The sequence below is a fragment of the Apodemus sylvaticus genome, chromosome 5 (assembly GCF_947179515.1).
Source record: "Apodemus sylvaticus chromosome 5, mApoSyl1.1, whole genome shotgun sequence".
In the NCBI taxonomy this organism is placed as follows: domain Eukaryota; kingdom Metazoa; phylum Chordata; class Mammalia; order Rodentia; family Muridae; genus Apodemus; species Apodemus sylvaticus.
Window position 1 is genome coordinate 129,487,894 of NC_067476.1, and position 21,545 is coordinate 129,509,438.

Here is a 21,545-nt window from a genome sequence, read left to right on the forward strand (position 1 = left end):
TTACATCAGTCCCTCCCTAGCACTCGAGGGTGCCCATTCCAGTTAACCCTTTACAGTCCTCTCTGCTGCTCCCCTTCCTTAATAACACGAAAACCTAAACTTAGTCCTCTACCCTCATAGCTGTGTGGGTTAAGCACATACAAATATGCATGCATAAAACATAGATGTTAATATCAGCTACTTTTTGGATTATTTATTGTATGCCAATAAGGGGGGGATCAAATCACAAGCCGCAGGCAGGGCTAGGTAAAAAAGCTATCTGAATACCTTTCATACAGAGTATTATTAATTCAAACAATGGATGCCACAGATACAAAGGGCTGCTTTAAAATAGTATTTCTGGTTGGGAGATGAATCCTCTTTTTAAAGCTGTTGATTGAAGATAACTCTTGTATTTGAGCCCCATGTCCCTCTTCAGAGCTCATAGTGTACCTTGGACAGAAGTGGTGCTCTGGCTCCTAGGGCTCTGTGGTCAGGGAGTGTGGTAGGCACAGGCATTTCTCATCACTAGAGTCTCGGGGCAAGTTCACCTGCACATTTCTTTACAGTGGGATTGCTGCTTTCTAGCTGTGCTATACAGTGCAGTGCAGGGATCTCCCTCAGAGACTACCCCAGGGAAGTCTGTGCATATGCATGCAGAGAGCCTGGAAGCCCAAGGCCCTGCTTTGGTGATATAAATGGCCACAGAGTTTGACTAGACCCTGTGTGCACTGTGGGAGTGGAAGAAGCTCAGGGTCCATTTTTCCAGTTAGTCAGCGACTTCACCTCAGTCTCTGAGTGTAAGTTGGCTGGGCTGGGCTCATCTGGTTCTGACTGTGCTTGTCCCAAGAAAATAAAAAACCACTGTGAATAAGCGAAAAGTGTTCTCTTCTGTGAAAGTAGGGGTGAAGTCTGCACACACGGCAGAGAGAATACAGCTCTGAGAGGGCACCCCTGCACAGGTGAGGCTGACGAACCAACCCCATCCTCATTGCACTGCCCTCACAGTGCAGTTCAAATAGAACATGACGGATGCAATGCTGATGTTGATCTGAAGGACAAAACGCAGTCGCTTTGGTGTCCTATATTTGGTTTCTTGCCTCATGTATAAAAGTTTTAATGTCTGCCCTGACAAGCTGTTAGGATTCTCATTAAATAATTAAATATAAATAAATAAACAGGGCATTCTCCATAAAACTACCCTTAAAGTGGTCACACAAATCAAAATGCTCCTATAGTCCTAGGAACTGAATTGGTTGAATAATTATGAACTATATTTATACAGAGATTAAAATATACATAGAAAATAACATCCATCATTATTTCAATAACATCGATCATCATCAACCTTAAAAATAAAAAGTTAAGAAATATAAATATTTATTATTTCATTTTCTTCTATTTTTTAAGAAATGAAATGTTTTCTTAGAAGTTAAAAACAAAACAACAACAAAAACAACAAAAAAAAAACAAACCCCAAAACCAAAACAAAAGCCTCTGCTGAAAAAACCCAAGTCCCAGCTTCCCCCGAGGATGAGAAGAGGCTGGATGGAGCTCTAAAGCATTAGCTTGCTGTGGATTCCTCCTGTTCTTTCACTGAAAAATTAGACACAATTTTAAACCTCTAGCCAGACTGGGTATGAAATCTTCATTTCCCTTGAAACAGATTTTTTTCTTGTCTTAGCTAGAATGCTGGCAGAGTGTATAAAAGAATTCAATTCACAGCTGTTCTACTTTTTTTAATGTAAGAAACATTAATCAAAGCTTTAAGTTATAAGCTTTTCTCATGTTGCTCAGTATCCCAGTTCAACAAAGATCAATAGAGGCCATCCCAGTGTTTCTCTCGCCTCACCAGGAAGCAGAGGCGTGATTATGTAAATGGAGCGCAGCACCTCTGCCAGCTAGCTTATCTCCCCAGCCTTCTGCCTGCTGCTCCTGGCTTCCCATGCAAGTGCCTGCCTCTCTCTCTTATCTCCCAACAAAGCTCCAAGAGGCACGGACTGAAGCCAGCGATGTTAAACAATGACGCATGGCTGATTTTATTTGTAAGTGATTTATTTCACTGAATTTAATTTTTTTCACTTTGTGTGTAAGATATTTGTTAACAAGTCAGCACAGGAGAAGCAAGCCTGTGTTCAGAAGCAATTAACACAGGCTAGAAATCTATTAAGCATCCTTATAGCTATGCTGAAACCAGGGAAGGTGAAGGAAGCCCCTCACTGAGAATTTCTACATGCTGTACACTAAATATTCCACTTATTCCCTGACAGGCAATTAATCTGTAACAGCATGTGAAAATTTACTAGTAATAATTTTATTCTTTGAAAAAAACTGTAATAATCATATCACCAATTTAAGTGGCAGTATTTTTCAAATTGATAGTATTATATAGAAATAGTATGTATGTAAAAATAAGGAAATCCATGGAAAATTCTGTAATTCCACTGACCTACTAAGCGAAAGCCACTATAATCTGCTTTCTGACAGCTCCACACCAGGTGCTGCTCTGGTCAGTGGCTTGTCCACAGGACACCAACTATTCCGGAGAGCAGTGTGCCTCTGTAATGACGGGCCTGGGGACACTGTCCTTCCCTGTCTCCAGCATTAATCCCTGACCCTAGTATCTCAGCAGCATAATCCCCATTTAGCATTAGAAGCAACGGCTTCAACTGTGAGGAACTCTTTTCTGATAAGTATGCAGTGATTTGGGCATCGCTTTTAAACAACATATTCCCAGCTCAGCAAGAAACTCACACTCCTGAATGAACCCGAGCACATTATTGAGAAAAAGTTCATTAACCTTGCTAGATTCGAGGGTTAACAGGATAGCAGAAGAAAGGAACACAGCGAACAGCTCGGATACAAAACAAATTAAAATGAATGTCATCATTCCTTTTGAAATTCATTAGTTGATTCAGAGGGAGAATGTTCTTCTTAAATTTACAAGCATTTATCTGTGAAAAACAGGTGTACATCTGCTACTCAAATGCATCTTAAGCGGGAGGGAGGAAAATAATGTAGATACTCACCCGTTCCACTGAGAGAGTAGCTGGGAGAGGGAGAAAAGACTTGAGCAGCAAAATCCTCAAATGTCATGACTTCCCGGTGGTTTTGAATTATTGCTTCCAGATACAGAGCTCGCTCTTCGTAGCTGCAGTAATTAGTTAAGGAGACAAACACACGTGCAAAATGGCATGCAGAGCAGCGGGTGATTTGTTTTAAATGCTGTTACTCAGCTTCCTGTTCTGTGTGGAAAACATCTTGGCAACTCTTAAGCATTTTGCTAGAAAGTTAAAGTTAAATATTCGTCACACATAATAGTGAGATGCTAGTTTTAAGACCTAGCTTTCTTCTTTCAGGCTTCATTTACATCCAGCAGTAACATCACTATACACACTCGCACAAACACACACACACACACATACACACACACACATAAACACACACACATATGTATATGTGTATATATATACATATACATATATAATGTTATATATATAATGTTACAGGATTATAGCAAAGCGCTGATTATTATACTATCTCGAAGGCTGACTTAAGCCAGAAGAGAGGTGGCTGAGTATACCAACATTGGAATGGTATGGCGTGATAGTCTTCCTCTTCACTCCAGATCTAGGTAACAAGAATTCTCATCTCAGTCTAAGGAGACAAGGAACTGACACTTCAAGTAAGAGCTGGTGATATGGTAGTGAGCACTTTTAACAAAGGTAAGAAAACATAACTTATTGGGAGGAGGAGGCCAGGAGTTATATTCTGCAAGGGCAGCAGAGCCTCTGAACAGGGTAAGTAGCGAGCATTAGGAAATAAAAATGGAGGTGGAGAAAGGCTGTAGCAAGTGGTGTACAGTGCAACTGCAAAACAATAAAAAGAAAGAAACCATTGCCTGCTCATTAAAGCTGCAGTCTGGAACACACAACATTCAAATGTGTAATCAAAAACCAGTCACCAATAAAACTTACAAGCGTAACACGCTGAAGCAACTTTCCAGCTGTCTTAATAGGACCCCTGCGTGTGGCAGCCTTTCACAGGGCAGAAAGCAAATCTTCCCCTTTGTGTGAGGCTTCTGCTTCCTCTGAAGGTGAATCATGCACTTCCAATAACAGAACTGTCAGAAGGATCTGACAAGAATGGAGGCGCTGCACATATAACTTTAGGAATTAGCACCGGGGAAGCCAGCATGATGTCTCATCTTCCCTTCCTCATTATTGATGCAAAAGTTAAAGGACGTGTTTTGATTATTTTGAAAATTGTGCAATTTCTTCATGAACACAAAACCCAGGGAATGTAGATTCCCCTTGGATTTGTATCTTGGGCTGCAAAGAAGAGACATGATTCTGTATGTCTCACTAGCATTCGTTGTATCTTAAAACAAGCTTTCGGAGATAGGCTGGGAATGATTATGCCCTTCCAAGTAGTTCCTCTAGAGCTTGTTTTAAACTGGAGATGCTTCTCTATTTTCTTTTGGAGAAGTCTTGACACTGATTTTGTGATGCAGGTTCTCTCTCCCAACTCCTTCATATCTTCAGGGATGATGGAGCCACACACGAGGAGACCTGAGGCTCTCTGGAGCAGTGCTGACTCACCGGGAGCCATGTGACCATCACGATTTAAATGTTCATTAACTGATGAGCAAAAGGAACAGCTATGCTTCTTTGCCCCGATCTGTATATTTCAAATGTTCAATAGTTACCAAGCCAAACTGCAGATACAGGATCTGGTGCAGGCATGAATGTAGAAAGGAATATTGGGATATGCTTTATGCTAGAATTTCCCTTAGAAACTCTTAGAAAAAATGGAGAATATGCACTGGAAGCTTTTTCAAAAGTGGCCCCTCTGAAGATATATGATTTTTTTTCCTATGGATGGTCACAACAGCCCCAGGCCTGGGCAGCGTGATCTAGAGCTGGCTCCTGGGCTGCAGGCTGAACTCCTGGTGACTTGCCTTAATGAACAGGCTGCCAAACTTCCTCAGCGAGAGGCGCCTGCTCAGGCCCAATTCTAGAGGGACCCACTAATGCCATTCACGTCTCATTATGAGCATGCTCATTCTGTACAGCACTTGGCTGTCACCACAGAGCGGCCCTCCGTGTATGGCCCCAGCAAGCCACTGGTCCGGGGAACAGCAGGATGTTAGGCCTGAGTGGCCGTCTGGCGAACAGGCCCTCTGACACTAAGCTGGCACGTGCTGGCCCAGCAGGAGCTGAGCCAGGCGTGACAAATTACTCAAAGAGCTGAGCTAAACTTATGGTTGACAACCACCTGAGCCTTCAGACTGCTGTGGCCCACTGTCAACGCTCAATTCATGGCTCCCCCCACCCCCCACTCCGTCCCCTTCAGTACAGTCTGTTTGTGGGCCTGGGTTAAGAGCAACCACGGCCCTCTAAAGACTTGTCACACTCTGCCTAGTATTGTCCTGCTGCGTCTAACACATCCCCATACAGAGCTGGGGACAATGGTGACCAATGGCACTGAAGTGTGTATGCCCTTTGCTAGATTCTCCATGGAAGACTTCTCTGGAAAGGAGCCTTCTTAATCAAACTCACAATCAAACCCACAGAAGGACTGGTGCACATAGATCCCAGGTGGCTGTCCATCATCCTCATCCTGGATGACACCATCCAAATGCCAAGGGGGCGGTCCTGTCATCACTGAGAGGTCTGGACTCTTAGGAGGAAGTCCAGCACTGCACTGCAATCACAGGACGCAGGCATCAAGTTTTGGGATTCTCCCACTCTGTGAATATTTATGGTCTGACTCTTGTCTCTATAGACAAAGAGAGAACCAAAATTGCTTCCAGAATTGGATGCCAAAGAAGAAAATGATCCTTCACAGAAGGATTGCCATGCAAGCTCTAGACTGTTACATGCCACACCCGTTCTCCACTGGTCTTGCAGCAGTGCTAACTAGCATTAAACATCTGTGTTGTCATTGAGACAAATATCCATGGTGTGCTAGGCAAGACTAAGAGACATCAAATGCCATTCACTTGGGTCCAAGCCAGTGCATGTTAAATACCACGACAAAGAGAAAGCAAATATTATCCTAGCTTCAAATAGTGCTTTGAGCAGACAAGAACACATAAATAAAACTATAGCCCTGGTTTAATTTTTTGAGACATAAAACTTGCTGCTTTGAGCAGACTGGCTGGTCAGTGAGCCCTCAGGTCTGTTAGTATCTCTGCCCCCATAACACACTGGGATTACAGTCTCATGCTGCTGAGCTCAGCTTTTAGGTGGGCACCAGGGATCTGAACTGAGGTCCTCATGTTTTCACAATACTTTACCCCAAGGATCTTAACTAAATGTATTGAAACTATGAGCAAAGGTAAATGGGAGCAATGCTGCCACAGAGCTTCAAATAAAGGAAAAAAAAATTATATTGGTATATATCCAAAGGACTGTAGGACCCTCCTCTAGCACATGCAGGTGGCTGCAAGGCACTAAGCAATAAATCTGACACCCATTTTAAGACTAGATACTGCTCTCTCCTCTCCTGAAAGCACCCCATACATACAAAACTTTGAATTCTATTCTGAATGACTACCTCATTAATATGATATAAATACTTTCAAAGGAGCAGGTTGTTCCTTGATCACTCGACTCAGAGGACTTTCAAATTACTAAGCAGAAACTCATCTAGTATTTGTCATTCCTTACCCTCTCAGTGGGCTCTTACTGTATAGCCCAGTTGGCCTGGAATATGCCATCCTCCTGCCTCTACTTAACAACAGCTTGGGACTACAGATAGGAGCTGCAATGCCTAGCTGTATTTGAACTTCCTTAGCAAACTACTCCTACATTTTTGCATACAGGTCACACAAGTGTCTCCAATGGTTCTAATCAACAGATAACCTAGCAGATTCTGCTGGGAATTCAAACCCAGACTTCCAACTTGAGTCTGATTTTTATTTGATACTTTAGAACAGCAGCAACATGATGATAAGGAGGGGGCTTGCTTCTGGTGAAAGGCCTAGGTTTCAGTTCGGGCACTTTTCCTCACAAGATGGGAGAAGCAATAAGCTGCTCCAACTTGCAGCTTCACTGGTCACAGAGGTAAAATGGGTGGAATAATGGAATCCTCCCTGGGAGCTCTCTGCCCAGGATCCTATGTAAAAGAGGCAGGAAAGTATGGATGGCCTGCTCTGGCCACTCTAGTGTGGGCTCACAGGTTCTGTTTAAGGAACTTCACAATGGTGAGCTGGGAGAGAGAGCCTCTGGTTAGACTCTGTGGCCACCAAACTACATTGGTGATTGGAAAATGTTATCACAAAACCATCAAGTGCTTTCTGGTATCACAGTTACTCCTACACTAGAACTGGGATGAGAATCTAGATTTTTCTAACTTTCACTGTTTCTGAGAAGGTCATGGATTCCAGAATACATGGGTTAAGTTCAGGATTGCATGCAAGGTTGGGAGCTAAACCCCCAAGGAGGACAAACCACCCAACTTAAATGTATATGGGTACAAAAACTAGCCTGCAATGTGAACTTAGGTACACAGAGAGCATCCTGACTGCATGAAATACAGAAGACACTATCCCTGCATTTTAATCCTCCTCTTTCTTCTCCCATTTCCTTCTGCCTCTTCTCTCCTACCTCAGGTTCTGTGATGGTTGACTGTTTAGCGTTTTGATCATCTGTCCTGTGTAGGTTACAATTCTCTTAAACATTTGGAACCTGTGTTGCTCAGCCCTTCTCTACATTCTCCAGATCTGGGACATGGTATTCACACTGGCCTGAGGGGAAGACTGCCTCCTGATATTGGGGCCTGTGCGCCACACTAGTCAGTTCATGTCCCTATCCTGAAGTTGCATAACATTTGCAGGAACTTATTAGTGACATAAACAAGCCCAAAGCTAGCTGTCTCCACGGCTACCTGGCTTCTAACTTGCTAATAGCCATCTGCAAAGCAGAGGAAGTCATGAATCAGAACTGCCAGAGAGATGCCACATGCTCCCGTGAAGAATTCTGGCACCTGTTCCAGTGCTGAAACTGTCTGGTCCCCTCAGTCTATCAAGGGTCATCACCACCCATCGCACAGCTCGCTCCCAAGTTAGTTAGCATTCTGGGGTTGCTGAGAAGGAGCACAATGTCAAGGGCTTACAGATTTACTCTCTTACTAGTTCTAGAAGGCCATATCCCCAAACAACAGAGCTGTACTCCCTTCCCCTCTGGGGCTCTGGGAAATTCTGTTCTTTCTTTAGATGCCAGGAGAATGTTTGCACTCTTGCTTGTATGGACACATGACTTCCTCTTCTTTGTGTGTATATCAGTGGGACACTTGTCAGTGCCCACCTGGAGAACCCAGGAGAACTTACTCATAGCTTTCAGTGATTCTGATATGACTGCATTCATCCCTATATCACAGTTGCTACTTCTAAGTCTTCTACACAAGGTTTACTGGGCTAGTATAAAACACTCCAAACTATGCTTATTCTTTGCACATCTGAGAGAGTAGCTGATACATTTTGGGGGCATGTGGCATATATACATTTGCAAGAAGGTGAAAAGGCAGAAAAAGTGGGAGGAGTTAGGATAGAACAGCCTGATAGAGGGTCCCAGTTGGAATCAGAGGCTCTGATCTGATGCACCTCTGATCGATCCTTGACACGTGTAGGTACCTGCCATCAGGCAGGATACACCACAGGTGGGTTCAGGTAGCCAGGCTTCACGTTAAATAAACAGATTAAATTCCAAAATGACCAGCATGGGAGCAGATGCAATTAGACTCTAAAGCCATACGTCCTTTCCACAGAGAGTCTGTTTGTCTTTCAGTAGAATGCAAATTTCAATGTTAGGACTATTTAAGATTGCAAATACATGAATCATTCAATGTAAATGTCACAGCCTGGTGACATGACTTGACTGAATAATGCAATTGCAAGAAGTGGATGCTCTGGGAGAGGAAATGGAACACATGGAGGTATGAGATATTAGATTAGGTCTCCAGCCCTAATGATACACTCCTGGAGGGGTTCGTCCATGATTGCTCAAAAAGAAGAAAACACCCATATAACTAAGTTTAAGAGTAATTCTGAGGAAATGATAAGAACAAATGGAAATGGGGGAAAGCAGATTTTCCTGGACTATTAAATTAGACTTTTGGAGGAGGTCTGCTCTCATATCCCCAGGCCAGCGGCAAAGGAATCGAAGGTTTCCTCTCAGGATCTGAGGCACTCCAAGGATGCCATGGATTTGATCCACAAGAAGTGGTCAGCTCTGTTCTTCCCTGGGGCCTGGCGGGTGAAGAACACATTTTTAATATGCCTTTCCCATTTCTGTCCTCTCCTGGAGCACATTACCACCAACACGTGAGAAAATGCCCAAGAACCATCAATCAAAGTCTCACTGCAGTAAAAGTATAACTGACAAGAAAATTAGTCATTCTGCAAATTTCAGTTCTTGAGAAAATTGGGTGAGAAACGACTCAACCGGGTACTTAGCTGATGACACCCACTGGAGAAGTAGGGGATCAGAACGATTGATGTCTGAGAGTTCTGGGTGTTCCTGCCAATGGCTTAATTTCTGGGAGGAAGGCATCAATGTCATTTGGATGGTTTCCCTTTCATAGGCTCCACTCATCCCAAAGATCTATGGTAGAAGCTAAACATGTACTTTAGACTGTAATCACAGCAGTGACCACTGGGACTCGTCTGTTGACATTTCATATTCATCAAGTGTTGACTAAGATGAAGACAATTAGAAATGTACAGCATCTGAAAATGCCTTGAGTCCAGTTTATGGCAAAACCTAAAAGAGGAGATGATTAAATAGGAATACAAGTGGAATTTTAGCTAATTGAAAAATTATTAAATAAAATACACTCTAAGTATTATCTAGTACAATGTAATTGAAGTGAACTATTTAATAATTATTGGACAAGTACTCTGATATTATATTGAAGACTAAAAGTTATTTTCATTTAGTCTACAAATTAGTTTATATCTAGGTTGATTCTAAGAATAAAATAAGCACTAGATGTAGTGGCACTTGTCTGATGCACACAGGAGGCTGAGGTAGGAGGCTGAAGTTCAAGGCCAGCCTGGGCTGTAGAGTGAATTTGAGCTGATGCTTATGACTGACCCTAAGACTCTACAGAAATCATTGTCATGATCATAAGTTCTCCAACGATTTTCTTGACATCATTTCTGAAAGCAACTTTAAGGAAATGGCTTCTTCTTCTTCTTTTTTTTTTTTTTTTGGTAATGTTTTACAAAATCTGAGCTTTCATTTTTTTCTTCCTTCTATACACTTAAAAATAATAAAGGTGGAGGCTGGAGAGATGACCCAGTGGTTAGAGGACTGGCAGTGTGTAGGGGTGCCCTAACACCTGACTGATAAACAGAGCTGCTGATATGTACCTGAAACCAAAATGCACCACAGACTTTCCATAGCAAGACAGTACCATTGAAGCCGTGAAACCCCAGCTGGAAATCTGGGGAAATTCTATTATCACAGAGGTCCTTGGTGTTTCAAAGCAGCAAAACGGCTGTCACTTGATATTAAAGGAACTGATGCTATCCAAAATAGAATGTGTGCAAAATGTTCTCCAAGGCAGGAGCCACACTGGGCAGGGAGAACTGAACACCACGGCAGAGTACAGAGTACATCTTCACCTGTAGCCCTAGGACCAGCTACTGTACTGTGGGCATGGCTGGCTTGTCAAACATTTGCCCTGGACAAGACCAACATGCCAGAGGAGGGTGGGGTGACATTTCATCTTGTTGGGAAGGTAGTTTGCAGAAGCTGGAAGGGAAAAGCTCTTCCTTTACATCTTTGGCATTTGATCCACTGTTTGTGGGGGGCCAGGGGGAATGACCAGGAAGTGTAAGTAAGCGGCTCAAATACTTCGATAGGAATTCTGAAGCAGAGTGGACACTGAGGATGAAACCCAGGTCTCACACATGCCAGGCAAAGACTACCACTAACCCACATCACAGCTTCCCTGGCAGAACACTGATGCTTTGCTCTTGAGCTTGATCACAAAGATTCCCAGAGGCTGCTGAAATGGTGTTGATTTTACAACAGACTCAATGCTGAGCTTGGCTGCAGGCTGTGCAGGGAGTTCTTTTAAACAGAGCATGACCTGAAGAATGAATATTGTGAGTGGGGTGGATGTTTTCCTGGTGACTCCTGGAGGAGACACCACATATTTCCCAATCCTCAAGTGAAGTTCACTGGGCTGAAGACTTTATATGGTGGTTGTGCTTTAATGTGACACTTCTGCTTGGTGCTGAAGAAGGGCCATTCTCTCTTAGTACTAAAGGGATTCTAGAAAGAAAGTATGAGGCAGAGTCCAGCTCAGATATAGTTGATGGAGTATTCTGGAGACAGACAGTATACAGGATTCCTCCTCCCCTTAGCTTCTTTCTCCTTCCCCTTCTTCCTTTCCCCCTTCTGTGCAGAGGATGGAACCCAAGGGTGCTATACATGAGGCCTGTACTCTCTACCACCAGGTCACAGCCTTCTCTGAAGGCAACTCCATTTTCAGAGTGCACTGCAGCAGTCCACCCTAAAGAAAAAGAGTCTACTTTCTGTGGCATGAGCCATGCTATATTCTGAGCACCAGCGAGGCCCTGGTAGGCATACCTCAGCTGTTGTTGTATCAGTCATGGGTGTTGTATGTACCAGTACCAGCTGGAGTGATCTGGGGCTGGTCTGTCCAAGTGTGTTTGGTAGGTTCTATCTCCTTCCTAACCATGCCATCCCCTCCTGGAGCACGTACGCTCAGGATCTTTTCGTGGAGGAGGCTGAAGGTGTTTTGTCCCAGACTTTGAAGATGCAGCCTGCAGCTTGCCCTTCTCGCCCAGTTCGCAGTCACGGCCTGCCTCTTGAGTTCAGAATACTCCTTTATGTGTAAAATCCCGTGGACAGAGGGCCAGGTCCACACAGCCGTTTATAAGACGGAGGAACAGCGGAGATCACTCTCCTTCTCTCAGCTCTCCCACTCAGAGAAGAAACAAATGCAGAATGAAGCAGCGACCTGTGTTTCAATGTTAGACTAGGCATGGCACAAGGCCACGTGGTTCTCCCTGGGGAGTGGGGACTGCTGTAGCAGGGCAGCACACCAGGCCTTCCACAGGACGAAATCATGTAACCCTGTTCTCTCTAACTCTCTTCTTCCTTAGAGCCCTCCTGCCTGGCTCGTCCATGTTTCATCATCTTGGTAGACCCTAGGCCTGGTTGGTACCCCTGCCCTGCGCTCCAGTGACCCCACAGGTTGTCAGGTACAAGAAAGAGATTTCCGGAGTAAACTCTAAGTAGACCTGGCTTATGGTGGGCAGTAGAGGGAGGTAAGGAGGTTGTTGAGTTGTTCTTTGTCCTTTGTACTTGGAAGATGGTGTCAGCAGGTGTGGCCCACACACTTGCTCAGCGTCTCCCCTCCCCTCAGAAGTAGTGGCTTCTGAGCACCTGAACATTTTAACTTTTTCCTCCATAATCCAGAGGGTAATACAGAAATGAGCCCGTCCCAGTGAGAACAAGGTCGAAAAGACATTGTCTACTGATGTCATGTACTTCAAGGATGCATTAGATAAAAAAGACAGCTGTTTACATCTCAGGTTTCTATGCCATTATATTCTGGGTTTAGTCTATTTTGCACTTTGATGAAGGTTGTCTGTTTTTACATTTTGTATGCCAAATTCTTGCTCCAAAGTCTCATCCGTCCCAACAAACATATACTCTGAAAGTATAACAGAAACGGCCTGGACACTGAAGATCCAGTTCTTACTGTTCTCTGGGACTTTCCACTTATGCCTCGTAGAGTCATTTGATATCATCTTCGTGACTAAAACTGTGACTGCAATATTATTACTTTAAATTATAATCAAATCATTCTCTTGCAGATTAAGACACTTACTCTTAGAAAAATAGCCAAATTGAATTAGGTTTGTCTTTTCTTGATAGATCAAAAGCCGTTCCATTAAATCAGCAGTTTTATATTAATGGCAGGAGACATGGCCTAGATGAGCAAAATACCGTTTGGAGCCTTTCTGCACTCACGTAAACAGAGATGGACATGTTCCCCGCAGTTCACATGGAAAGCAGGACTATATCCCAAGTCTCCAGGCGAGGAAGCCAGACATGCACCTACCCTGGTGACTCATCCCATACACATCTCCTCCCTCCTTATTCTTCCATTCTTCAAATTATTGTGCCTGCACACACACACAGACATCCACGGTTCCTGTATGTCCCCTACTCCCTCCCCCCCAAGAAGTGAGGAGAGCATTTCCTTGCTCCCGAGTCCTCCTCTCAGTGTTGGCTCTTAAAAGCCCCAACTTTCACACCAAGGATTGAAGTACGCTGGGGCATTCTAGAAAGATTACCTTATAATTATGCTGAGTTCTATACAGGGTGACATCTCACAGAGAAGAAATACAAGGTACAATATTTATAAAATGAAATTATAGTGTTGGTACAGTGTTCTACTACTTTTGTAGCCATGAACCTATTGAACAGTTCTGAAAACCTCAAACTACAGAAAAGACAAAATTAGAGCCCAAACAATCCTGAACACACCCCATGAATAGAGATAAGAGCCCAAACTCTTAAGCCTAGGCAAGTTCAATAGACAGAGGCATGGGTGGATGGATGGATGGATGGATGGATGGCCTGGGGCCATGGGCTGGTCTCTTCCTTTCCATTGTGCTGTTCCAGTTTTATCTTTCAATTTTGTTTTAAGTTTGGAAATATGCAGTGTGCAAAGGTAAGTTAACTCTCCAATTGTGATGTTTGATGCTGACAAGGGGTTGAGAGTAGGCAGCTCCATCTCCACCATCTCTAGAACCAAAGTAGCACAAAGTAAATTGGCAATTTTTATAGCTAATCTGGCATAAATGCTCACCTCCTGGCTGCATTATTATCTGCATGACTGTTAGGAGAAACCAGCATTCACAGTAATAAGCTACATTAATTCAATGCTCTCCTTCATGCAACAATGTTTAAGTGATTTAATATACTCATTAAAGATAAATTTGCTTGCTTATTTCTGGTCACATTTTGAAGAAAACTAGGGGAGAATTCTACAGTTTTATTAATTGATTATTTTGGTAGACCTCTTCAGTGAAAATGATTTGGAACCATCAGATACGGGTTATTAAGTCCCAATGCCTGTATCATTGGAGAACAGCACAGTTTTCTCCTGTGAGAGCCACTCGGCCTCTGAGCCACACCGAAATGCTGGGTGCTATTAGGAATGGACTGGCATTAGGAATGGCTGTCTTCTAGAGTAACGGGGCACCACTTGGTGTCATTAAAATATATTGAGGAGGGTACAATCATTTGTGTAATGTGTCTGAGCAGATGAATTAAAAATTCTGGTTGAGAATCCATATGTCATTGCAAAGGGCATGGTCGGCATCAAAGCCAGATTCCAGACCCAAGCAAACACCTGCTTCTATGTGTGGTATCATGGCCACAGGGCATAGCCACCTCACTAGGTTATGATTTAGAAGCAGCGCCCCCCCCCCCCTTGCCCCACTGAACAATCAGCACATAGTTGGCTACAGTAGAAATCAGGACCTAGAGGAGGGCTGAGAAGCTGCAATGGTTGTTGAGCTTTGTGGCACTCAGGGTTAATTGGCAGAACTGAACAGGAAAACAACTCGGCAGAGGCTAGGAGGCCAGGTTTGGGCCAGAATCAGCATCCCTAACAAGAGGAGGAAGATCTTCCCTTGATGGGAAGAGTCACATCAATTTCTTGTTTCAGGCACCAGAACTTCCTCTTAATGGGTAAGAAAGATTACAGTGCAAATGTTTTGTCATCTAAAAACAGAACACAAGAGCGAGGGACAAGACGCAATTTTAGCTATAGAAGCCTGAGTCCCCCCTCTGGCAGATTCTAAACTGTTGGTGACTCACATTTTAGACTAATGTTTCTAACTGTCCACACCCACCTCTGATGAAACTTAGAAATGGTACTTTGGGAATTCCCTTTGTGTTTCTCCAGACTTCTCCACAGCTATGCAGACAACACAAATGGTTCTCATTGTTTTCCTTAGACATCCCATATGCAGGTTACTGGGAATACTCAGTCTAGAACACAGCTATGTGGACCCTGGGGGTCAAGAAGACCATGTGAATGATTCCTCATTCAAGGGTGATAAGATGTGAGTTCATGGAGAACATAAAGACATGTCACTCACAGGCTCTACCTCCTCTCAGCCTGTAGCTGATATAGGTTACCTTGCTGTGCTGACAAACAGGCCAGGTACTGAGAGAAGGGAGCTGGCTACAGCACTTGGTGTGGGAGGGGACATGTAGAGCAGGGTTCTGAGACTGAATGGACTCTACACAGGCCAAACAGGAAGATAGGTCTGGCAACTAGGCACCGAGCTGGAGAGCAAGAACATAAGGATGTACACAGAAAGCCCTAGAAACAGCTTAAGGAGTTGCCTCCAGGAGGACAGGCTCTTAGCCACAGGGGCTAATTTCAACAAATAGAGAAGAGGCAATGAAAGCCTAATGGTGCACCTCATTCCATAATTTAAATAATTTTACATATAGTTTACTATATAGTTATTCTTGAGATAGAAGGGTGAAAAAAATTTTAAACGTGGCTACAAGTTAAGAATAATATATGTTTCAAAATTCCCCAAGGAGCAGATTTTAAAAAAATGTTCTCATAAGCAACAAGAAAGCATGAATGGTAATAGGTATGTTAACTACCTCGATTAACTTCACACTAACCTCATAATTACACAGGGTTACGATTTGTCAGTTAAAAGAAAAACTAAAAATAGGAGGGATCAAAAATCTGAGGCCGGCTTGGCTATATGACAAGGTTCAAAAGTAAATGAGTAAATAAGATAAGCATTATTTTGTGTCTGAGATTCTTGAAGTAAAGGCATGCTACTGTGTCAGGAAGAGCAGAGCAAGAGCAGGTGGGGGATAGCGAGCCCACAGGAGCCTCTGGCTACACAGAGCTTCCTACAGCATGCTTGTGTTTCTGGTGCTTCCTCTTTGAAATTCAAGTGAAGACTGTAGAATTAATGAGCTATTTCTGCTAACTTTTCTTGCACAGACTTAATAGGAATGATAAATGGGTTTCCTATCTTTTGATTTGTGATTAATAATACAAGGTTATTAAAATCACATACACCCCTCCACATGTGCTGGTGAATATTGAATCTAGCTAGGAAAATATACATCTTTATTGTTATTATTTTTTATATGCGGCAAAAGAACCCCTAGGGGCTGTGAAAAGAAACGCCTTTGAGCAGGAAGGATCAGAGCTTCTCCCTGTCAGGATCCAGCAGAACAGCTACTTTCTGTGATGAGGGAACCACTACAGAACATAATACCTGGGTCAATTTTCTGCAGAGATGGGTCTCTGAATGTGATTGTCTCATTGTACTTGTTGATAAGTGACTACCAGGACTCTCCTTTGGTGATTATAATTAGCTGCATGGTGCCACAAGCCAGGCGATCACCATAGATTAAGTAACTGGTGAAAAGGTCAAAAGTTAGCAATCACCACATCCTTGGGCTCTGTGATAATGCTAATCTTTCTGCAGTCAAGCATGGAATATTTGCACACAAAAGTTGATTTTTAACAGTGTTTTTCTATACAAATAAGCTGACTTATGAAGCTGAAATATTTTTAGGTGGACATAACTGCAAATGTTCACAAATCAATATCTGCAGTGTATTGAAAGCAAGCTCTTGCTTATTTATTTCACTTAATGTACACTCTACCGCATCTAGTCAGGGATGTGCACATGGAGAATGGGGAGTGAAGTGCCTGTTACATGTCTGGGTGTTGTTTGGGGGGTGAAGGAAATGGCTACAAGGACCTTAGAGCTGAGGCTCTCTGTTTACCATACAACACACCAATGCAGAGCCCGGCAGTGAGGACCGTGTGCTACCATCTGGGCCAAGGCATTTTGTCCTGTCCCTCCTTCTTGGTATGTGGGCCTCTGCATCTTGCAGAAGGCTTTGACTGATGGTTTCTCTTACTCACCCACTGCGTCCCTAGTCCTCTGTTCTGACTCAGTGGGTTGTGGGAATCCCTCAGAAGGCAGGTCACAGTCCAGGTTCCTGCAGCCCAGAGGTCTCTTAGGTGGCTGATGATGGGACTTTGAGGGGCCTATGAACTTGGGTGGTCAAATGTACAGCTTTGCTTTCAGTATAGCCTCTGAAATAATACATGTCCTTCCATTATAAATATGGACATCAAACCACAGTGGCAACATTCATGGAAATCACAGACCCTTTCATAGTACATGATGTTGTTGCCCATGATTCAAAACACTAATTCGTACTAAAGCCTCACAATTATAGGAGCAGTATATAACTTCACTGTTATATATGTGCAGGTGTGTTTGATATAAAAAAATTCCACAGACATAAATACAAGCTGCAGAGTCCATTTTGTTGTTTATGTAGACATGATTTCAGGGCGAACACCATATTGGACGACCAATACAGGAGCTCATCCTAGCTCAGGCGAGTTCTCCCTTTCCCAGCATTCATTATGTGCCTACAGTTATGCACACACACACACACACACACACACACACTAATCAAAGAAAAAGAGGCTGTCAGTTTGAGAGTGGGGCCATGGCAGGAGCAGGGGAATGGCACCTGAGAAGAGCTGGAGGAAGGAAAAGGAAGGGGGGGGGGGAAGGATAGAATTCTATCTTAATTAAAAAACGTATTCTTAACATAAAAAGCATTCCACTATAGCTGATTTCCTTCATAACACTATGTGCTTTATTTTCCACACTTACAAACATTCTGAGAAGGGCGGAAGGCCCTTGGCACCAAGGAGGCTGAGTACTCCGTTCTGTTAGTGTTTGCTAGATGCTTAAGAATGACCCTAACTCCGCAGCCTCATGGGGGGTGGGGTGGGGGGGTGGCCACTGATCACAGTGTGACACACAGCCTAATTGTGGAATTCTGCCTCTTTTCCTCACATCACAACCTTGACTCCAGCCATATCTGACTGCTGAGGGGACAGTCCGGAGAGGCTGGGTACAGACCCCTGTCCACTGTGAGGAGGGGGATTTTGAGCCTGTTTACAGTTTCATGAAGGTCAAGGCAGAGTTCCCTGAAAGATGTGAATAAAAGAGAGAAAAAGTAATTTCAAAATAAGAGAATAAAAGTCTATTAAAATTTCAACAACAAAATTTATACACATGTACTTTGTCTTTACAGAGTACTCAATATAAAAGGGACTGGGGACAGAAATCCTTCAGGAACAACCTTGCAGGAAACTGTTCCTTTTCGTCTTCAGATATGTGCCTCCTAAGCAGCCATTAGCAGGTGGGAGGGAAGGGTCACACTGGTGAGGCATGTATCATCGCCTTTGCAGGCCCCTTTCTCAGACATGGAAACTGAGGTAAGGGAACTTGCCCTCTTGCCTCAAGTTGCTCTCTCAACTTATCACTAAGTGGCCCCACTGCCATCTGATAACAGGTTGAGAAACAGTCCACAGGTTCTAATAAAATAAGCAACCCTGTATCTTTTTACAGCTAGGTACCATGTGAGAGGCTGCAGAGCCAGCTGGAACCGCTTTCCTCATTTCTATTCTCAGCGACAGATTCTGACCCCGGGCTGGGCTGGGCCGGGGAGACTGGAGGGATGAACCAATGGGAAAGCGGCAGGGAGAAATAGTCATCTGAACCAAGAGCTACACACACGGCTTCAAAGCAACACAAAACAGGTAATTTAATTTCATAAAGGGATCTTTCTACCATTTGTTTTTCTCCTCTCAGCCTACTGAAATGTACACACCACAAGGACAAAGTCCAGGGCACTCTTGAGGTGCAGTTTTACTTCTGCACATATTTAATGTGTTGCTGGGGATGAAGCATTTCATAGTTCCTGTGTTTAGCAAATGAAATAAATCAACGTGTTACAAGACAGCCTTTTCCCCTTGCTGTTTGGGGGAAGTGCTCCTTCCTCTTCCACTAGCAGGAGCATAGCAAACCATTTCACAGTCTAAACCCCTTGGAAAGGTCAAAATGCCTATTTCTTAATTAATTTTTTAAAAAAAAGCTGAATAATACTATTTTTCTTTTATGTATTACATGGGTAGTGGTGCTTAAAAAATTACTAAAAATAAACAATGCCACAGAGCAAGAGAAATCTTCTTGTTTGTTAAATATAGATACTCGTAAGTCTTTATAAAGCAAGACAGAGAGAGATGACCTGGCCCCGGATTTTATTAAGTATAATCAAAGAACCAGGGAATTTGGGTTGCCATGGAAGTCAGGCCTAAATAAAGTTTATCACACTGTGCGGACTCAGCATTGTGCTTTGAAATAATAAAGCCAATGCGCCATAAAAAACATGGGCCACTCGGCAGTTAGGTTCCTTTGCTTGAATTTCTTTTAAATTTTTATGCTTAAACTTCCCAGCCTGTACTAAAAAGGCCCCGGCTTTGTGGTGTAACAGAAACAGGTACTCAAGGCTCGCCTCTGCTTCATGCTTGGGCCGGTCTCATTTTTCTGTCCTAATTGCAGCAGACAGCATTTCGGCTTTGTCAGCCCTACCTGCTCTGAATAGGAGCACTTTTGCTCCCCCCCTTGTCAAAGACCAGGGAAGAAAGCGCGCTCTCCGGTTGGCAGCAGTCTTGGAACCTCGCCCCCGGCCATACTGTGCAATCACGCTGTTTATCCCACTGTAACAATCAGACGGCGAGAGCTGAGCACCTGGTACTCCCGGCCCCGGCCTTCCTTGGCAGCTGACGGGCAACCTCGCTGCCAGGTGGTCGCGCTTCAATTACATTAGCTAGCCATTCTAGGGTTAACGAGGACCCACTTTCCTCAGAATGCCCCGAGAAAATCAGTTATTCATAAAAGACAGTATGCCTTTTGTTGATAGCTGAACAATGTTGCTGAATATCCCTTAAATTAAATTCTCCTTATTGGACTGAATAATGCAATAGCGAGAGCCCCAGCTAGAAGTTTGCATGTTTATTTACCGAATTTCTGAATAATTTATACACGGATCCTGGCTCTATTTTTCATTTGGTGGCCAAATGTTTCTTTGGAATAGGTCTGTGTGGCTTTGCCTTCGTTTTAATACAGGCTGACACTCACTCGCAAATGGAAAACAAATGAAGGCACGCTGTAATGGAGTGGCAGGGAAAGGAAATTGTACTTTGACTCAGAATTCACCTCCCAATTTTCTATTGCAGGAGGACTTTTAATTTGCATAGATGCTTTTGGGGGCTGTTTCATCTGAGAAGCTTTTTCCCACAAAAAAAGGAAGACAGTGTGCTGGTCAGTCGTTAATCTCCAAGCCAGGACTATTACCAGTGCTTAGGTACACAGTGGCCCTGTGGAGACCTGGTGGTAACTGAATCTGATGGACAGCTAGAATGTGTCTCCCTGCCTCTATGCTTCTGGAGAGCTGTTATCTGTGATCCAACAGCAGAGATTACAGGGGCAGGAAAGTCACGAACTGAAAGGTTTCCCTCCTTTCTGCTCTCCCCAAGTATCAGAGAGTGGGTATAGGAGGAAGGCTCTCCACTCTTGGGATGTGGTATGTGCCCGTGTTTAGAAGAGTGGGCTGCTGTCTCAGATCCATGGTTGCCCAGCTAGACTGCTCTGGGAAAGCTGTAAGAGGAACTGCAGAGAAACAAGTACAGGGTAGAACAAAGCCACTTAAATACTATTGCCTTAGGAACTGAGTCTTAGTTGACTTAATTAATTTTTTACCACAGTGCTATATACAGGAACTCATATTTGTTGGGTAAGCATTCAACATCCCCAAGACCAGGAGATAAGTTTAGAACAGGATGCAGATAAAAACCCCCGAGAGTTTTTTCTCCCCTAAAGTTAAATCACCCGAAGGACATATTAGCTATCACAAAGAAGAGAAGACAATGGGAAAATTCTATTGGATTTCCCTTTCATTTAAGGGAGAAAAGATCTTGCTTTTTTTTTTTTTTTTTTGGGTGATGAAAAAGATTGAATAAATCTAGAAAGAAAGGCGAACCTCAGTTGATATGCAAATGCAAAGGAGTCTGGAAGAGGGGTTTTTAGGCTTAGCAGTGGCACAACACAGCAGCTGGGAGGCGGGAGCAGGGCTGGGAGTGTGAACCTGTGGGATGTACTACTCCTAGTTGGTGTCTTGGAGGCCTTGGGCAAGTCACGCTTTTTCTTTGTCTCCTCTTTTTGCAAGAAGGGGGACGTTTTGCAGACATTTAGCCCCTTGCATGGTCTGAGAGTTCAGATTTTTAAGCTAGCCTGCAGACCATTCCTGAGCATGCTCTCAGAGTTCATGAACTTGGTTACACTGTTCTCCCTCACCCTAATCTGATTCAAGATCTGAGTGTACACCCTGCTTTGTGGTCTTGAGCATAATCACCTCACCGAGTTTCTCTGACTTGAGACATCAAAAGCAAACTAGAACCCAGTGTCACAGCAAAGCCACCACCCTGGAATTACTGTTCCTGGTGGGTGAAGTACTTAGAGTGCAACCTACAATCGGACACTCAGAAAGGCTTGCTCCTAGCTTGCTTCCTGATCATCTCTGATAAACGCTTGGGCTTTTTCTTGCCATTTATCTTCCCAGGCAGGCTGGTGTCTGGTCACA

General features: G+C 43.6%; 1 protein-coding gene across 3 annotated transcripts in view; it reads right to left on the reverse strand.

The window, feature by feature from the left end:
• The window catches only part of Ralgapa2 (Ral GTPase activating protein catalytic subunit alpha 2), a 294,943-nt gene that overhangs the window by 31,906 nt on the left and 241,492 nt on the right, over window positions 1–21,545 (reverse strand). For all 3 annotated transcript variants that reach the window (XM_052183817.1, XM_052183819.1, XM_052183816.1), the window contains exon 39: window positions 3,009–3,130. In XM_052183817.1, coding sequence (XP_052039777.1) covers window positions 3,009–3,130 — 122 coding nt within the window. The remainder of the gene's footprint in view (window positions 1–3,008; window positions 3,131–21,545) is intronic.